The sequence below is a fragment of the Oryctolagus cuniculus genome, chromosome 5, assembly GCF_964237555.1.
Source record: "Oryctolagus cuniculus chromosome 5, mOryCun1.1, whole genome shotgun sequence".
NCBI classification, from domain to species: Eukaryota; Metazoa; Chordata; class Mammalia; order Lagomorpha; family Leporidae; genus Oryctolagus; species Oryctolagus cuniculus.
Window position 1 is genome coordinate 82,744,299 of NC_091436.1, and position 19,615 is coordinate 82,763,913.

Below are 19,615 nucleotides of genomic sequence, written 5' to 3' on the forward strand. Positions count from 1 at the left end.
AGTCTTAAATAAGCCTTCTTGTCTTTTGCTCTAAAGTTCTATGCCTTTGCTCTCAGTTCTCAATGATTGGCTTGCCCTTTGACAAGAGAGAATGAATGGGCTGTTCCCTGCATTTTGATCTGAGTTAGTTGCTTCCCTCTTTGCTGCTACTTTGTCTGGCATGGATGGACAGAAGTGAGTGATAGATCATTTCCTGATAGGAGTAAGGACCGGGAACCCCACTTAGCTTCTCCTCTAACATTTTTTATCTTCACATTGCCAGAAGAAAGAGATATAGAGTTGCTGTACACGTCAGGGAGGCAAAGTCTTTGACCTAAGTAAGATCTTATATTTCTTAACCTTTATTTTTTTTTTCAGGGATCTACTAAATTGGTGTAATAGAATTGCCCATAGCTTTGACAGTTCATCATCTTCAGCATCATTAAATATTTTTCAAGAGGTAAGATACATTCTTTTGGCTGGCGCCGCGGCTCACTAGACTAATCCTCCGCCTGTGGCACCGGCACCCCGTGTTATAGTCCTGGTTGGGGACCCGGTTCTGTCTCAGTTGCTTCTCTTCCAGTCCAGCTCTCTGCTGTGGCCTGGGAGTGCAGTGGAGGATGACCCAGGTGCTTGTGCCCTGCACCCGCACGGGAGACCAGGATGAAGCACCTGGCTCCTGGCTTTGGATCGGCGCAGTGCACTGGCCGTAGCCCCCATTTGAGTGGTGAACCAACAGAAGGAAGACCTTTCTCTCTGTCTCTCTCTCACACTAACACTGCCTATCAAAAAAAAAAAAAAAAAAAAAAAATACAGTCTTTCTGCTTGTTATCTCCTTGTTCTATAAGACTGTTGGTTTCTGTCTCTTGATAGTTTAGATTTTTTCTTTTGTCTAGTCTTGTTTATTATCCTTAACTAGCTAAAGTGAATGTACATTGCCTTAAAACCGATGGAGTATGATAAAAGTTTTGTGGTTTTTAACATAAATTATTGCTAATTTCAGAAGAACTATAGTTTGAGATCAGGGTACAACAGGTATTGAAAATGAAGGTAAAATGAAAAGAAAAGCTCCCAGGTAACACTACAGCAAAGTTATGAAATAATAAAGTGTTTCTGATTTGTGTAGCATCTAGGCTTATGTTTGTCTTAGTTTGGTTAGTAAAGTTGTATTTGTGGGATTCCTCCAACTTCACCTCACTTGTGCTTTTATCTTTAATCCAGAGAAATGAGTGCTAGTTACAAAGCATAACCTTGGGGGACCAGTGCTGTGGCATAGCGAGTCAGGCTGCAGTCTGCAGTGACAGCATCCCGTATGGGTGCTGGTTTGAGTCCCGGCTGCTCCACTTTCGATCCAGCTCTCTGCTATGGCCTGGGAAAGCAGTAGAAGATAGCCCAAGGACTTGGGCCCCTACACCCACATGGGAGACCCGGAGGAGGCTTTGGATCGGTGCAGCCGTGGCCGTTGTGATCCTCTAGGGAATGAACCAGTGGACAGAAGACCTCTCTGTCTCTGTCTCTTTGTCTCTCTTTCTCTCTCTGCCTCTGCCTCTCTAATTCTACCTTTCAAATGAATAAATAAATCTTTAAAAACAAAGCAAAAACAAACAAAAAGCATAACCTTGGAGGGAAAATATGTTTTGTGTGAGGGAATACTGAATTACACCTCGACCACATTCAGTAGGAACAAAAGAGATTTATTCCTGCCTAAGGTACTATTGCCTAACATCTGTGGGTCTTAATAACATTGACATTTTTGGGTTTTCAACGTGCTCTGGTTCCTGTCAGCTGGGATTGAGGAGAGTATAGTGACCCGGTTTGGTTTGTGGCATCTCTTTGTATTTAGTCAGGGACCTCCAGTAAAAAGCTAGCTCATTTGGAGTTCACACCTTCACTTAGCTGCACCCTGAAAGGCTGTATGGCCGTCTTTATTTCTCTCCTCCATTCTGTAGTCAGCTCTCCTTCTCAGTCTCATACATTGCTCATCTTTCTCAGAATACATTGTACTTTTCTGATAAAATTGAGGCATTGGTATGGTTCTTATCTTTATTCACTGTTTTAAAATGCTGTGTGTTTATTGAGATAAACTCTACATACTGTTAAATTCACTTTTTTAAAGTGTGTACTTCATGTTTTTTTGTTTATTTTAATATTTATTTATGTATTTGAAAGGCAGAGTTGCAGAGAGGAGACAGAGTTCTTCCATCTGATGGTTCACTCCCCAGTTGGCTGCAGCTGCTGGAGCTGTACTAATCCAAAGCCAGGAGCAAGGAGCTGATTCCAGGTCTCCCATGCGGGTGCAGTGGCCCAAAGACTTGGGCCATCTTTTACTGCTTTCCCAGGCCAAAGCAGGAAGCTGGATTGGAAGTGGAGTGGCTGGGACTCGAACTGGTGCCCATATGGGCTGTTGGCACTGCAGGCAGTGGCTTTACCCACTATACCACAGCGCCAGCCCCAAGTGCTTCATGTTCTGTTTTAAAATTATATACAGAATTAGGCCACCATCACCACTGTGTGTTGTAGAATGTTTTTATCACCCTAGTGAGAAATCCCATACCCCTTAGCTGGCATTGCAATTTCCCTTCCCCTGTAGCCCCTGGGACAGGCTGGTCTACCTCTTTGTAAATTTTCTGGTTCTGGCCATTTCATATTAATGGATTCAGACAGCCTCTTTTTTTAAGATTTATTTATTTGAAAGTCAGAGTTACACATAGAGAAAAGGAGAAGCAGAGAGAGAAAGGTCTTCCATCCGCTGGTTCACTCCCCAATTGGCCGCAATGGCTAGAGCTGCACCAATCCGGAGCCAGGAGCTTCTTCCCTGTCTCCCACATAGGTGCAGGGGCCCAAGGACTTGGGCCATTTTCTACTGCTTTCCCAGGCCATAGTGGAGAGCTAGATCAGAAGTGGAGCAGCTGTGACTTGAACTGGCGCCCATATGGGATTTTGGCTCGGTAGGCAGCAGCTTTACCCAATAAGCCAATGCACAGGTCCCAGCATGTAGCCTCTTGTATCTCTCTGCTTCATTCAGCATATTTTCATGGTTAACCTATATTGTAGTGTCAATCAGTGCATCCATCATTTTAAGGCTAAATGATACTTCATTATGCTGTTACACCACATGATTTTTGTTTCTTTGTGGACATTTGGCTATTATGAATAATATTGCTATGCACATTCATGTACAAATATTAATACATATATATAATATAGTAAATATTGTTGAAAGTGGGATAATATGTTAAAGCAGATAATGAAATAACATTCCTTGGGGGCCAGCATAGTAGGCTAAGCCTCTGCTTGCAGCGCTGGCATTCCATACAGGTGCCAGTTCTAGTACTGGCTACTCTTCTTCCGATCCAGCTCTCTGCTTATGACCCAGTTGCTGTGGCCTCTGAATCCACTTGGGAGACCTGAAGCTCCTGGCCCCTAGCTTTGGCCTGGCCCAACCATGGCTGTTGCGGCCATTTGGAGAGTGAACCAGTGGATGGAAGATCCTTCTCTCTCTCTGTCTCTCTACCTCTCCTTCTCTGTAACTCAATAGTAAATTCTTCTTGGTTGTTGGCATTTTTGTCTCTCCGTTGGGATAAAGTCCTGCGTTAAGGGTGGATTTTTCATTTGTACTCCCTTCAGTCATGCAGAAATGTTTCTGCTGGATTTTATGTTCCTTCTGCGGTCAGGATAGCGATAACTTTGTGATTAATGTATTATTTTAAAATTCATTTGGCATTTACCTTGTTTATTTTAATAGGCTCTGGACTGTTTCACAGCAATGCTTTCTGAGCATTCAAACAAACTGAAAATGGCGGAAATTATCGGAAGCAAATTAAATATTTCTAAGAAAAAGGTAAGTAGTGCTGCATTTACTATTGAAAGGAAGCTGAGATATTTAGCTTACTGTGTCCGCTCCATACCTTAAAAAACTTTTGCAGTGTTGACTCCTATAAATGTAAATAGCTGTCTGTCAAGGAAATAAAATTTGCAATATCCTCTAGGTACAGCATATGTTCCACATTTTTACAGTGAGCTTCTCTGTGCCCTATCGCATTCTTTGCATTATAGACTAAGGACTAAAACTGTGTCTGTAGAGTACATTTGTTTTTCCTCTTATTTTACTAATACTTTTCAAACCTCAAGAACATTGAAAAGACTAATTAGTACTGGGCAGGTGTTGTACTGCAGCAGATGAACCAACCTCTTTGGACATCTGCATCCCATATTAGTGTTTTTTCAAGTCCCAGGTACTCTGCTCTGGTCCCAGTTTGCTGCTAGTGCATTGTAGGAGATAGCAAATGATGGCTTACATGCTTGAGCCCTGCCACCTACATGGGAGACCCAGATGGAGTTTAGGGCTCCTGGCTTTGTCCTGCTGCAACCCTGGTTATTATGGGCATCTAGGGAGTGAAACAGCAGATTGGAGATCTTTCTCTCTCTTCTGTTTATAAATAAACATTAAAATAAAAAAGGAATGGGGTCAGGCATTGCGGTGCAGCAGGTTAAGCTGCTACATGGGACACTTGCATCATGCGTTCATGATGCCAGTTCAAATCCTAGCTAGTCCACTTCCTATCCAGCTTTCTGATAATGTGCTAGGAAGGCAGTGGATAAGATTACCCAAGTACTTGGGTTCTTGCCACCACACGAGAGACCTGAATGGAGTTTCTGGCTTGTGGCTTTGGCCTGGCTTGCTCTATTCTGGCTGTTTCAGACATTTGGGGAGTGAACCAGCAGTTGAAAGATTGAGCTCTCTCTGTCTTCTCTCTGCCTCTCCTTCTTTTTCTGTCACTTTTCAAATAAATAAATGAAACAGCTTTAAAAATGCTTTAAATGATCATTTAAAAAGGGATAATATCAATGAATACCTGCACACTCATTGTTTAGACTACTTAGTTAATTGCTGATGTTATTAATATGTTTCCATTCTTGTTTTTAATGAAAGTGTGCATATTTGGACAAAAGGACTTTTTTCTTTTTAAAATGTATTTATTTATTTGAAAGGCAAAGTGATAGAGGGAAAGACAGAAAGAGGGAGTGAGCAAGCAAGATTCCATATACTGGTTCACTCCCAAATGGCTGCAGTAGCCAGGCCTGAGCCATGTTGAAGCCAAGAGCTAGGAACTCCATCTTTGTGTCTCCTACATGCGTGGCAGGGACCCAAGCACTGGAAGCATCTTCCATTGCCTTCCCATGTACATTAGCAGGGAGCTGGATTGGAAGCAAAGCAGCCAGAACTTGAACCAGCACTCTGGTGTAGGAGTTGGAAGCTGTGGATTAACCTGTTGCCAAAGTCAGAAGAGGGCTTTGTAGCAGTTGGTTTGGTAGGACTGCTGGTAGAGAAATATCTAGGTCTCATCTTGAGATGGATATCTGGTATTTTTACAGGAATTATGATTCTAAAAACTGTTTATCAAGAATCCAGTAGTATAGGCATTTTGTAGGCTTCTGAAATTGTAAGGATAGTTTGAACTGCAAGTAATAGAATGTCTTTCTTAAAGGGACTTAATAGCTGTATTAATCATAATAGGCTAGAGGCCTGAAACCACTGTGATTGGATTCAACTGATGAATATGTATCACCTCTTTGAGGAGGGGCACACCTTCCTAGAGCATTTTGCCCTTTATATGCCTGCCCTGAACCCAAAGTCTGGCTTCTTTGGATTAGTGACCAAGAAAAGAGCAGAAGGCTGTTTGGGAGACACACAGGGATGTCTGTCACAGCTCCTCTGTCTGTTTTGACTATGATAGAGTATTATTTCTTGCATTATGTTAGAAATTTTTTTTTTTTTTTACATATAATACTTTTTATTTTATTTTTTTTTAATTTATTTTTTTTAAACTTTTATTTAATACATATAAATTTCCAAAGTACGACTTATGGATTACAATGGCTTCCCCCCCATACCGTCCCTCCCACCCACAACCCTCCCCTTTCCCACTCCCTCTCCCCTTCCATTCACATCAAGATTCATTTTCGATTATCTTAATATACAGAAGATCAGCTTAGTATACATTAAGTAAGGATTTCAACAGTTTGCTCCCACACAGAAACATAAAGTGAAAAATAATAGATGATTTTTTTTAAATGATGATGAAATCAGAGCAGACCTATTGTCATGTTTAATCCCAGTGAGAGTCAAGTTGGGAATTGATAATTTCTTTTTTTTTTTTTTTTTTTTTTTTTTACAGAGGATCAGTTTAGTATGCATTAAGTAAGGATTTCAACAGTTTGCACCCCCATAGAAACACAAAGTGAAATATATTGTTTGAGTACTCGTTATAGCATTAAATCTCAATGTACAGCACATTAAGGATAGAGATCCTACATGAGGAGTAAGTGCACAGTGACTCCTGTTGTTGACTTTACCAATTGACACTCCTGTCTATGGCATCAGTAATCTCCCTATGCTCCAGTCATGAGTTTCCAAGGCTATGGAAGCCCTCTGAGTTCTCCGACTCTTATCTTGTTTAGACAAGGTCATAGTCAAAGTGGAGGTTCTCTCCTCCCTTCAGAGAAAGGTACCTCCTTCTTTGATGACCTGTTCTTTCCACTGGGATCTCACTCGCAGAGATCTTTTGCCAGAGTGTCTTGGCTTTCCATGCCTGAAATACTCTCATGAGCTTTTCAGCCAGCTCTGAATGCCTTAGGGCTGATTCTGAGGCCAGAGTGCTATTTAGGACATCTGCCATTCTATGAATGGCATTATGTTAGAAATTTAAAGCAGACTGAAGCATAGTTTAATAACTTTGGGGGCCTGCATTGTGGCATAGTGGGTTAAGGCCCCAACCTGCAGCACATATGGGCACTGGTTCACGTCCTGGCTGTTCCACTTCCGATCCTGCTCTCTGCTATGGTGTGGGAAAGCAGCAGAGGGTGGACCAAGTCCTTGGGCCCCTGCACCCATGTGGGAGACCCAGAAGATGCTCCTGACTCCTGGCTTCAGATCAGCTTGGCTCCAGCTGTTGCTGATATTTAGGGAATGAACCAGAGAATGGAAGACCTCTCTCTGTCTCTACTTTTCCCTATAACTCTTTCAAATGGATAAAATTAATCTTTAAGAAAGAAAAAAGAAAAATTACTTTGGAGTTCTTACCTGTTGGAAGTAGAGCCTCACTCTATTCGGGTATGTCAGTTTGTTCCCTTTAGATTAGATAAAGGGGGCTGGCGCTATGGCCTACTGGGTAAGGCTGTTGCTTGCAGTGCCGGCATCCCATATGGGTGCCTGTTAGAATCGCGGCTGCTCCACTTCCAATCCAGCTCTCTGCTATGGCCTGGGAAAGCAGTAGAAGCACCCACGTGGGAGACCAGGAAGAAGCTCATGACTCCTGACTTTGGATCAGCTCAGCTTCGGCTGTTGTGTCCATTTGGGGAGTGAACCAGTGGATGGAGGACCCCTCTCTGTCTTTACCTCTTTCTGTAATAACTCTTTCAAATTAATAAAATAAATCTTAAAAAAAAATTAACATACCTAGTTGAGTGGTAGAGCAGTTAAGACACCACGTGGGAATTCTGCATCCTGTGTCAGCATACTTACATTTGAGTACCAACTCTGGTTTGTTTGGTTTTTTTTTTTGTTTGTTTTTTTGACAGGCAGAGCTAGGCAGTGAGAGAATAAGTCAGAGAAAAAAATCTTCCTTTTTTTCCATTGGTTCACCCCCAAAGTGGCCACTACAGCCAGCACATTGCAGCCGGCGTGCTGCGCCGATCTGAACCCAGGAGCCAGGTGCCTCCTCCTGGTCTCCCGTGCAGGTGCAGGGCCCAAGCACCTGGGCCATCCTCCACTGCCTTCCTGGGCCACAGCAGAGAGCTGGACTGGAAGAGGGGCAACCGGGACAGAATCCGGCGCCCCGACTGGGAATAGAACCTGGGGTGCCGGCGCCACAGGTGGAGGATTAGCCAAGTGAGCTACGGCGCTGGCCGCCAAATCTGCTTCTGATTCCAGCTTCCTACTTTTTTTTTTTTTTTTTTTTTTTAATTTTTTGACAGGCAGAGTGGACAGTGAGAGAGAGAGACAGAGAGAAAGGTCTTCCTTTGCCGTTGGTTCACCCTCATCATCACGCTGATCTGATGGAGGAGGATTAGCCTAGTGAGCCGCGGCGCCGGCCCCCAGCTTCCTACTAATATACAGCCTGGGAGGCAGTGGTAATGGATTAAGTTCTTGTCCCTATCACCTTGTGGGAGACATGGATTGTATTCCAGGTTATTGGATTCAGCCCAGCACAAGCCCAGCTATTCTGTATATTTGGGGGAGTGAATCAGCAGAGGGAAGATCTTTTTTTTACTTCTGATTGTCTCTGTTTCTCAAATAAAAGCAAAACAAAATGCTGAGGTTGGCTTGCCTATCTTGGCAGAGCTAGTGCTTCTTTGTAAAGGGCTAAGGAGAGGGGCACAGTGAGGAATATGCAGATTTTTGCTGACGTAAAATCTTTCCTTCCCATAGGCTGAATTCTTCTGTCAGCTTTATAAACCAGAAATTGTGATCAATGAGCTAGATGTGCAAGTGGGTCGAGTACAGCTTCCACGGAAACGAAGTGAGGCTGTTCATTTACAGAGGTAAGGTTCTAAGCAAATGTGCACACTGGGAGGTCCAGCCCAGCCTTTTGTCTTTGAGCAAAGCATGGCTGAACTATCATCTTTCTGTGTGTTGCATAGTAAGAGGCAGTGTTTTCTGCAGGTATGTTCTTTGAAACTAAATGTTAATGGGGGAAGGAGGCAATGAAGACCGTTAGTGACTTGGGCCTAGCAAGGATGCATTGATGATTTATTCACTGTCATGTATTTAGTGAAGCAAGCCTTTGTGGGAGGTGAGGCCAAGTCTGTTAATTCTGAGATCTAGATAATGTTTATTTAATACTATATGACTGGTATGCTAAGTTGCTTTGCATTTGCTTTTTCATGGAGTGGTTATAATCATCTCATGAACTAGTATCTTGATGAATTAGGGCGGCCAGAACACATGATCATAAACTGTTAGCTTTAAGCAACACACGTTATTTCCTCACAGTCCTGGAGAAATCTCTGAGAGTTCTAGAGAAGAATGCTTTCTAGACTCTGGCTGGTTTCTCGAGGCTCCCAGCTCCCGGAGGCCATGGTGCTCCTTGGCTTCTAACTATATCATGATAATCTTGGTTATCAACTAACTTTCTGCCTTGTTTCTGTATGCAGCTCCCCTCCTAAGACACCATCCAATTTTTTTTTTCCACGATTTATTTATCGGGCCTAGTGCTGTGACGTAGCAGGTAAAGCTGTTTTTGCAGTGTCAACATCCCATAAGGGTACCAGTTCAAATCCAGCTGTTCCACTTCTGATCCAGCTCTCTGCTATGGCTTAGGAAAGCAGTGGAAAATGACCCAAGTGCTTGGACCACTGCACTGGCATGGGAGACCTGGAAGAAGTTCCTGGCTCCTGGCTTCGGATTGAATTAGCTCTGACTAATTTGGTCATTTGCGAATGATCTAGTGAATGGAAGACCCCCCCTCCCCCTTTGCCTCTGCTTTGCTCTAACTCTGCCTTTCTTATCAATTAAATATTTTTTAAAGATTAGAGAGAGGGAGAGACAGATTTTTCCATTTGCTGGTTCACTTCCCAAATGGCCGCAACGGCCAGAGTTGGTCCAATCCAGATGAGGAGCTTCATCCGAGTCTCTCATGTGGGTACAGGGACTCAAGGACTTGGGCCATCTTCCACTGCTTTCTCAGGTGCATTACCAGGGAGCTGGCTCAGAAGTGGAGCAACTGGACTCAAACTGTCGCCATTGTGGGATGCTGACACTACAGGCGGCAGCTTTACCTGCTACACCAGCCCCTATCCCGTTTAATTCCAAGAATCTGTGTTCTAAGGCCGGCGCCGCGGCTCACTAGGCTAATCCTCCGCCTTGCGACACCGGCACACCGAGTTCTAGTCCTGGTTGGGGCGCCGGAATCTGTCCCGGTCGCCCCTCTTCCAACCCAGCTCTCTGCTTTGGCCAGGGAGTGCAGTGGAGGATGGCCCAAGTACCTGGGCCCTGCACCCCATGGGAGACCTGGCTCCTGCCATCAGATCAGCGCAGTACGCCGGCCGCAGCGCGCCGGCTGCGGTGGCCATTGGAGGGTGAACCAACAGCAAAGGAAGACCTTTCTCTCTGTCTCTCTCACTGTCCACTCTGCCTGTCAAAAAAAAATAAAATAAATAAATAAAAAATAAATAAAATTAAAAATAAAATAAAAAATAAAGAATCTGTGTTCTAGCATGAAGACAGTTACTCTGGGCTGTTTTGTTTTTCTTGCTTGTTGAATCTGGAAAATCTGGTTTTTAAGTTTCTTTTCCCTTTCCAGGGAGAGGCTTACATTTGCTGCGACCCGACCATCGTGTGTTCTCATTGAGCAGCTTGCAGTGTGTGTCAGCAAAGGAGAGCCTGTGTTGTTGGTGGGAGAGACCGGGACTGGCAAGACCTCAGCTGTTCAGTACTTGGCTCACATTACAGGTAACTGCCCCTAGACATTTCACACTTGCTTTTTTAAAAAATGAAATCCAAAGAATCCAGGGTTTAAGAAGTAGTACCATTTTATGTTTGATCTTTTTCATTGGAAATAATTATCATTAACAATAATTAATACATTCTATATTTCATTTCTGATCTGTACATTGAATACATAGGATGGAGCTTCAGAAAGTTTGTGAGAAAATGGAATTTAAGCGATATTTATTTTGGTGAAAAAAATGAAATCATGTGTAGTTTTTTCATTATATATATTTCCCATTAACCTTGTGAAGATCCCTTGTGTGTATATAGATTTTATTTTGTTTCCAAATGTGATTATATATTCTTTTTTAGAAAGTCTATCATTTGATAATTTTTTAAATATTTATTTTTTAAGATTTATTTATTTGAAAGGCAGAGTTACAGAGAGCCTGAGAGAGACAGAGAGAGAGAGAGTCTTCCATCTGTTGGTTCACTCTCCAGATGGCTGCAATTGCTGGAGCTGCACAGATCTGAAGCCAGGAGCCAGGAGCTTTTTCTGGGTCTTCAACACAGGTGCAGGGGCCCAAGGACCTGGGCCAGCTTCTGCTGCTTTTGCAGGCTATAGCAGAGAGCTGGATTGGAAGTGGAGCAGCCAGGACTTGAACCAGTGCCCATACCTGCTACACCACATCATCTGCCTCTATTTTCATTTCTGAGAGTTACAGAGAGGCAGAGAGAGAGGTCTTCTATCTGCTGGCTCACTCCTCAAAAGGCTACAGCCAGAGCTGGGCCGATCAGGAACCAGGAGCTTGTTCTGGGTCTCCCGCACAGGTTCAGGGGCCCAAGGACTTTGGCCATCTACTGTTTTCCCAGATCGTGGCAGAGGACTAGATTGGAAGTAGAGCAGTCACTACTTGAATCAGCACCCATATGGGATGCTGGCACTGCAGGCAGCATCTTTACCTGCTGCACCACAGTACCATCCTCTGGGTTATATTTTCCATACATTTGCGAATTAGACACCTCTAACAGAATGCCTCACTCCTTTTAACAACTGAATAATATTAGACACTGTGGCTATTTACTCCGAATTTCCAAGTGTTGACTTGCTGATAGATGTTTTTCTTGTTTTCTGTTTCCTAATGCTCATGCAATAATGCCACAGTGAATCTTCTTTTATGTGTGTAGATCTCTGGGTCATGTGAAACACATGAATATTTAGGCTTCCTGACAATGAAATGAGAGAAATCAGAAGAAACGCTTCAAAAATTTGCTCTGTGCTGTGTCCCCACATCCTTAAGGAGCACACTGGAAATTGTCAGTCTCTCAATGTTTGCAGTAACTGTGGCCCTTTCTGTTTTAAAGGACACCATTTGAGGGTTGTCAATATGAATCAACAAAGTGACACTGCAGACTTACTTGGAGGGTAAGTGTAGTTTAGTATTTTTTTCCTTATTATTTTATGTTTATTGCTTGAGGTAACAAAGTACGGTTTTTTCATAATTCCCAAAACTAGCCTTGGAAAAATGTTCAAAAATTTGTACCCCTCTCCCCAAACAAGTAGGGAAGTTTTTGAATCTTTTGGGTATGTAGATGTTCCTATTCATTTTTTTAAAGATTTATTTATTTATTTATTTATTTGAAAGGCAGAGAGAGACAGACAGACAGACAGACAGACACATCTTCCAGCCTCTGGTTCACTCCCCAAATAGCCACAACAGCTGGGGCTGGGCTTGTCCAAAGCCAGGAGTCAGGAGCTTCTTCTGGGTCTCCCACATGGTTGCAGGGGCCCAAGCATTTGGACCATCTTCCACTGCTTTCCCATACTGAAGCAGAGAACCAGATTGGAAGAGAAGCAGCTGGCACTAGAACCAGCCCCCATATGGGATGATGGCACTGCAGGCAGAAGCTTAACGTTCTATGCCACAGCGCCGGGCCCGAGTGAGATCTTCTATCTGCTGGTTCACTCCCCAAGTGGCCACAATGGCTGGAGCTGGGCAGATCAGAATCTAGGAACCAGAAGCTTCTTTGGATTTCCTCATGGATGCAGGGGCCCAAGCACTTGCGCCATCTTCTGCTGCTTTTCCAGGCGTATTAGCAGGGAGCTGTTTTAGAAGTGAAAGAGCTTGGTCCTGAACCCGTGGCCATATGGGATGCCAGCATCACAGGCTGTGGCTTTACTCACTATGCCATGGTGATGGCTTCCTTTTAGTGTTTTTGAAGGTATTATTTTCATGAACAATTTTAGTTTATGCTGAAGGCTCAAACACTGGTGAACTCTATAGGCATATCTGATATTGAGCTGTACTGGGAACTTTGAGCTACTGCTTTAAAAAATCCTGAAATGTATAAAATAGTAGAATTTATTTTCTTTTATGCTCTGTAGGGATTTTGCCAGAAAGTTCTTGCTTTTTCTGTTTCCTTCAGGACTGTGTTGTTTGGTGGTAGCAGTGTTTTTTTTTTTGGGGGGGGGGGCACTGTCTCTTTTTGGCAGCTTCCTTTCTGTGCTTTTCCATTTCTTATTCATTGTTATTATGCGCTACACCTACACTTTTTTTCATTAGTTATGTACTAATTAAAGTTTTAATATTTGTCTTTTTTAAAGACTGATTTATTTATTTAAGAGGTAGAGAGAAAGAGGGAGGTCTTCCATCCCCTGGTTCACTCCCTAAATGGCCGTAACAGCTAGAGCTGGGTTGATCTGGAGCCAGGAACCAGGAGATTCTTCTGCGTCTCCCAAAGCACTTGAGCCATCCTGCACTGCTTTAACAGGCCATTAGCAGTGAGCTGGATTGGAAGTGGAGCAGCCAGACCTTCAGCTGGTCTCCATATGGAATGCTGATGCTGCAGGTGGAGGCTTAATATTACGCCATAGTGCTGGCCCCTAATCTGTCTTAAAATCCATTACCTGCAACCTATCTCTCTTACTTCATTCTGCCCTTAGAAGTTGTTTTTTCCCTGATGATCTTACTATCTTCTTTTTATTTTGATTTTGTTAATTGATGTTCAATCTCCTTATTCATTGAGGTATTTGGTAAAAGTTAATGCTAACACAAATAGCATTAATCTTGTGCTAACTGAAGATTGACTGGGTCCATCTCTTTGCCAAAGGATTTTTAGTATTATATCAGGACTGCAAATTCTTTTAAGTAATAGTGAGTACACAGCAGCCCTAACACAACAAGATTGGAATAAAAATGAGATTAACAATCTTGTGGGTGTTTGGCACAGCAGGTAAGTCCGCTGCTTGGGTTTCTTGCATCCTATATTAGAGTGCCTGGGTTTGAGTCTGGGCTTCACTTGCAGTTCCACATTTCTGCTAATGAGTATCTTGTGAGGCATAGTCCATGGCCCAAGTATTTGGGTCCCTGCCATCCATGTGGGACACCTTGACTGAGTTCCAGGATCCTAGCTTTGGCCTAGGCCAGCCCCTGCTGTTGTAGGTATTTTTCTCTGTCTCTCTGCCTTTCAAATAAAATGAAAGTAAGTACACAAATGAAAAAATATGATTAACAAGAATTTTTTTTGATGCCAACTTGTTGAACCAAATATATTCATTTTTCATTATTAATAGGTCAGAATCAGTTATTCAACAACAATGTTACATAGTAATTTTTAATTTTTGTATGGTTGGAAATATGCTTTGTTTTTTGTACTCTAGAATTACTAGAAAGTGATATATCAAATCTTTTAAAAAGCGTCATATTTTAGATGTATCAGTGACTCACTCCTTTGTTGGAGAACCATTGTGTGTGAGATGGGAAGACCAAATAGTTTAATAAAAAAAAGCAAGAAAATTGGCAACAAAATTCAGGAGTAGGCAAGGAGATGAGGTAGTGCATGGGGTAATATTCCTATCATTAGAATGTGTGGTTCATCTGTTTTGTAATTTTTTTTAAAGATTTATTTATTTATTTGAGAAGCAGAGGCAGAGAGAGAAAAGACCTCCATCCGCTGGTTCACTCCCTAGATGGCCACAGCAGCCGGAGCTGTGCAAATCAAAGCCAGGAGCCAAGGGCTTCTTCCTGGTCTCCCACGCGAGTGCAGGGGCCCAAGGACTTGGGCCATATTCTGCTTTCCCAGGCCACAGCAGAGAGCTGGATCAGAATTGGAGCTGCTGGGACTTGAACTGGCACCATATGGGATACCAGCATTGCAGGCAGTGGCTTTACCAGCTATGCCACAGTGCTGGCCCCCTTGTAATTTATGTTAATTGTATTTTGTGTGTTATCAAACCTGTTAAAAATAAGTTTATGTGCCTAATGAGTTTGGATAGCAAATCAGAATCCTTTAGTTTGAAGATTTAAAAAGTTATTATATGGGGGCTTGCGCTATGGTGCATTGGATTAAAGCCCCTGCCTGTAGTGCCAGCATCCCATATGGGTGCTGATTTGAGTCCCTGCCATTCCACTTCTGATCCAGCTGTCTGCTAATATGCCTGGGAAAGCAGCAGAAGATGGCCCAAGTCCTTGGGCCTCTACACTCGTGTGGGAGATCCGGAAGAGTCTCCTGGCTCCTGGCTTTGGATCAGCTCAACTCTGGCCAGGAACCAGCCCATGGAAGATAGACTCACTCTCTGTCTCTCTCTCTCTCTCTTTTGCTCTCTCTCTCCCTCCCTCCCTCCCTCCCTCCCTCTTTATCTCCTTCCCTCTTTCTCTCCCTCCCTCTGTACCTCTTTACCTCTCTCTCTCTTTCAAATAAATAAAAAGAAATCTTTTAAGAAAACTTATTATATGGGTAAGGACATTTAGAGTCAGGATATTAAGAGACCATCAGACTATTTCTATCACTACAGATGGCCACCTTTTTTTTTTTTTTTTTATGTTTTTAAAGATGTATTTATTTATTGGAAAGTGAGAGAGAGAGAGATCTTCTATCTGTTGGTTCACTCCATAGATGGCCACCATGACCAGGGCTGGGCCAGGCTGAAGCCAGGAGCTTCTTCCTGGTCTCCCAAACACTTGATCCATCTTCTGCTGCTTTCCCAGGTGCATTAGCAGGGAGCAGGATTGGAAGCAGAGCAGCTAGGAGTTGAACTCTTGCCCATTTGGGATGCCAGTGCTGTGGGCTGCAGCTTTACCCATTACACCAAAGAGCTAGCCCTCAAGATAATGTTTCTTTATCATTTTACTTTCTCAGCATGCTTTATGTCTCTTAATACTTTATGTTCTTCACATATCCTCATTATTTATGTTGTTTTCATATGGTAGCCATTTCTTAGTGTGCTCTTATGTGTAGCTCCAGTGTGCATAATATGGAGAAGCTGAATTCTCTGTGGGGCACATGTTTTGAATCCCATGTACTCCCTTGGCATTTCAGAAGCTCTGGGGAAGCCTTTTCTGCAGATGACACTTTGACTTTGCTCTGTAATAGTGTGTATTATTTCCTCAGTTGACCCAGGTTTCATGTTGGTTCCTAGTTTTGCAGTTGATTTTATCTTCTTTTCTTCTCTGAAATATGTGCGTATATTTCATCAGTTGAAAAATTTTTTGACTTAACTATGTCTTAACCACTGTTCCAATTTTTAGTGAGCAAACTTTTCTTGTGAAGAGCTTGTCTAATTTGAAATGAAACCACTTCTTTCATTAATTCTTTTTTTATTTTTTAAGATTTATTTATTTATTTCAAAGGCAGAGAGTTAGAGAGAAAGAGGCAGAGAGAGAGAGGTCTTCCATCCACTGGTTAGCTCCCCAGATGGCTGTGATGGCTGGTCAAGCACTGATCTGAAGCCAGGAACCAGGAGCTACTTCTGGGTCTCCAAGGACTTGGACCATCTTCTGCTACTTTCCCAGGCTAAAAGAGAGAGCTGGATTGGAAGTCGAGCAGCTGGTACTTGAAATGGTGCCCATATGGGATACTGGCACTGCAGACAGTGGCTTTACATGCCACTACACAATGCTGGCCCCTTACTAGTTCTACTAGTGACAACAGAGCCAAATAATAACAGTCCTTATTATACCAATGAGTCTTTGTACCACTCATTATATTCTGCCCTGTTTTGAGCCCTTTGTGTTAACTCACTTGGCCTTCTTAGCAGTCATGAGGCATGGATTGTTAAACTCCCATTTCACACATGAGAGAACTGTGGTACAGAAAGATTATCTGGTCACATTAATGGCAGATCTAGAATTTGAGTCCAAGTAGTATTGTCCTGAATGTCTTTGTTCTTGTCTAGGACTGAGCTGCCTCTGTTAGCTTTGGGTCCCATTTATGCTGTTATCTTCAAGACTTGCAATTTTATTTAAATAGTAGGCATATTTTGTTTAATTTTTGGAAACTTCCACCCTTGTCATTCTAGTTTATGGGAAGGAAGTATTTTTTTCTGCCAAGGGTCATGTGAATTTTATAACATCATTTATAGACATACAAAGTTATCAGCTTAAAAATTACCCTGTTATAGATGTATTGAAATTTTTTTAAAGATTTATTATTTGAAAGGCAGAGTTACAAAGAGGCAGAGGTAGACAGAGCAAAGTCTTCCATGCAATGGCTGGAGCTGAGCCAATCCGAAGCCAGGAGCCAGGAGCATTCTCTGGGTCTCCCACGTGGTTGCAGGGGCCCATGGACTTGAGCCATCCTGTACTGCTTTCCCAGGCTACAGCAGAGAGCTGGATGGGAAGTCAAGCAACTGGGTCTCAAACTGGTGCCCATATGGGATGCCGGCACTGCAGGTTGTGGCTTTACTCGCTATGCCACAGCACCAGCTCCGATCTATTTATTTATTTTTTAAAAGATTTATTTATTTATTTGAAAGTCACAGTTATGCAGAAAGAGAGGGTGAGGCAGAGGCTGAGGCAGCTAGAGAAATCTTCCATCTGCTGGTTCACTCCCTAGATGGCCACAACGGCTGGAGCTGAGCCAATCCAAAGCCAAGAGCCAGGAGCTTCTTCCAGGTTTCCCATGTGGGTGCAGGAGCCCAAGGTCTTGGGCCATCTTCTGCTGCTTTCCCAGGCCATAACAGAGAGCTGGATGGGAAGTGGAGCAGCCAGGTTTTGAACTGGCGCCTATATGGGATGCCGGCACTGCAGACAGCGGTTTTACCTGCCACGCCACAGCGCTGGCCCCCCGATTTATTTTGAATTTTAAATCCCACCTGTGGTTACCTTGGTAGGGCCAGATCAAATTTTTTTGTAGGCCTCATACAGCTTGTAAGCTGGATGTTCTCCTACCATATAAATCTAGTTCATCATCTTTTGCCAGATCCAAAACATTGATCTTTTACCTTTGCTTCTTCCCCTATCTTCCCTCCAGTTTTTTTCTGTTTAGTAGCTACACTCATCCTTTTACAGTATAATCAGAAAACTGCTCTCTACTTCAGATCCCTCCACTGATTCTTCAGTCCATTTGGAATAAAACCTACAGGCTATATTTTGACCTTTATAATCTGGCACTAATAATCCTTGCACAAAATCTCTCTCCTTCACCAGTGCTGCTCAACTCTAGCCCTGCTCTATGTTGGACCTGGATGCTTGCTAGCCTTTGTGGCATCTCTGCCACCACTGATACCTGCCTAGCTCACTTTCTTGCTGGATTTGGATGACCTTTAAATGTTCTCTTTTTCAACAAAGCCTTTCCTGATTTTGATGCTACCAGTCCCTCTGTCTCCTACTACTTCTGTTATCCTGCTTTTTGTATTTGTAGCACTTAAACCACTACTTGGTATCTTATAGCAGATGTTTGTTTATTGTCTCTTTTATTAGGTGGGAGCAGAATCTTATGGGTTTCATTGACTCAGTGCCCAAGACGTACAATAGGTGCTTGTTTTTGTTTAACAGATAGAGTAAAGAAAATGCTTTCACTAATGTGTTAGTGCTTAAGAATACAAATTAGGGGTAAGTGAAAAGGAATTTGTAGTTTGTATACCTTATCTCCTTTGAGCCAGATTCTTTAGTACAGATGGTCAGTATCAGGACTCTTGGGTTTTACTCATCTCTTTGTCTTTCTCTCACAGGCCAATGAATTATTAATAAAAATCTGTACATTCTAATTAGACTGTACTCTCCTAAAAATGTATTTTATTATCTTCTCAATTTTCAACCTACATTATTTGTCTTGGAAATGAAATTTAATCTCATTGTCCTTGAATTTTTATAGTATCTTAATCCACAGAAAGTTCTATGCTTAAGATTTTTCAGGGGCCAGTGCTGTGGCACAGTGGGTTAAAGCCTCAGCCTGCAGCACTGGCATCCAATATGGGCACCGGTTCGGGTCCCAGCTGCTCCACTTCCGATGTGGCTCTCTGCTATGGCCTGGGAAAGCAGTGAAAGATGGCTCAATTCCTTAGGCCCCTAAAACCACATGGGAGACCTGGAAGAAGCTCCTGACTTCTGGCTCCTGGCTCTGGATCTGCTTAGCTCTGGCTGTTGCGGTCATCTGGGGAGTGAACCATCAGATGGGAGACTTCTCTCTCTCTCTGGCTCTACCTCTCTCTGTAACTCTGTATTTCAGATATATAAAATAAACTTAAAAAAAAAAAAAAAAAAGATTTTCCAGCAAGAATTAATGCTGCTTGGTCAATTTACAATTTAGCTGGAGCAGTATTTCTCAAGTTGTTTTCCTGTTACTCTCTTCATCTCCAATATTAAATTTAAATTTACTTAATTCTGTTGCCAGAGATTGAATAATTAGAGATATATCTACCATTCATTTGTTCACTCCCTAAATGCCTGCAATGCATGTTGGGTGGAGTGAGGCTGAAGCCATGAGCTGGAAACTCAATCCAAGTGTGTCATATGAGTAGTAAGGAACCAAATCCTTGAACTGTCACTTGTTGCCTTCCCGGGTACATGCTTTAGCAGGAAGCCTGAATCAGGTGTAGCTGGGATTTGAACACAGGGACTCTGATATGGGATATGGGCATCCCAAGGGATGTCTTATCTACTTTATGAAACACCTGCCCTCTGAGAAGTTAATGCTAGGAAATAAGGAAGAGGAGCTGGCACTGTGGCTTAGTGGGTAAAGCTGCCACCTGCAGTGCTGGCATCCCATATGTACACTGGTTTGTTTCCAGACTGCTCCACTTCCTATCTAGCTCCCTGGTGATGCACCTTGCAAAGCAGTGGAGGGTGGCCCAAATCCTTGGGCCCTCTTCACTCGCATGGGAGACCAAAATGGGGTTCCTGGCTCTTGGCTTTGGCTTGGCCCATTCCTGACCATTGCAGACATTTAGGGAGTGAACCAACGGACAGAAGATTTCTCTCTCTC

The 19,615-nt window shown here is 42.9% G+C and overlaps 1 protein-coding gene across 1 annotated transcript in view; it reads left to right on the forward strand.

The window, feature by feature from the left end:
• Positions 1-19,615, forward strand: part of MDN1 (midasin AAA ATPase 1) — a 175,544-nt gene that overhangs the window by 38,062 nt on the left and 117,867 nt on the right. The window contains exons 11-15 of the mRNA XM_008263214.4: positions 358-439; positions 3,725-3,820; positions 8,411-8,523; positions 10,284-10,432; positions 11,777-11,837. Coding sequence (XP_008261436.2) covers positions 358-439; positions 3,725-3,820; positions 8,411-8,523; positions 10,284-10,432; positions 11,777-11,837 — 501 coding nt within the window. The remainder of the gene's footprint in view (positions 1-357; positions 440-3,724; positions 3,821-8,410; positions 8,524-10,283; positions 10,433-11,776; positions 11,838-19,615) is intronic.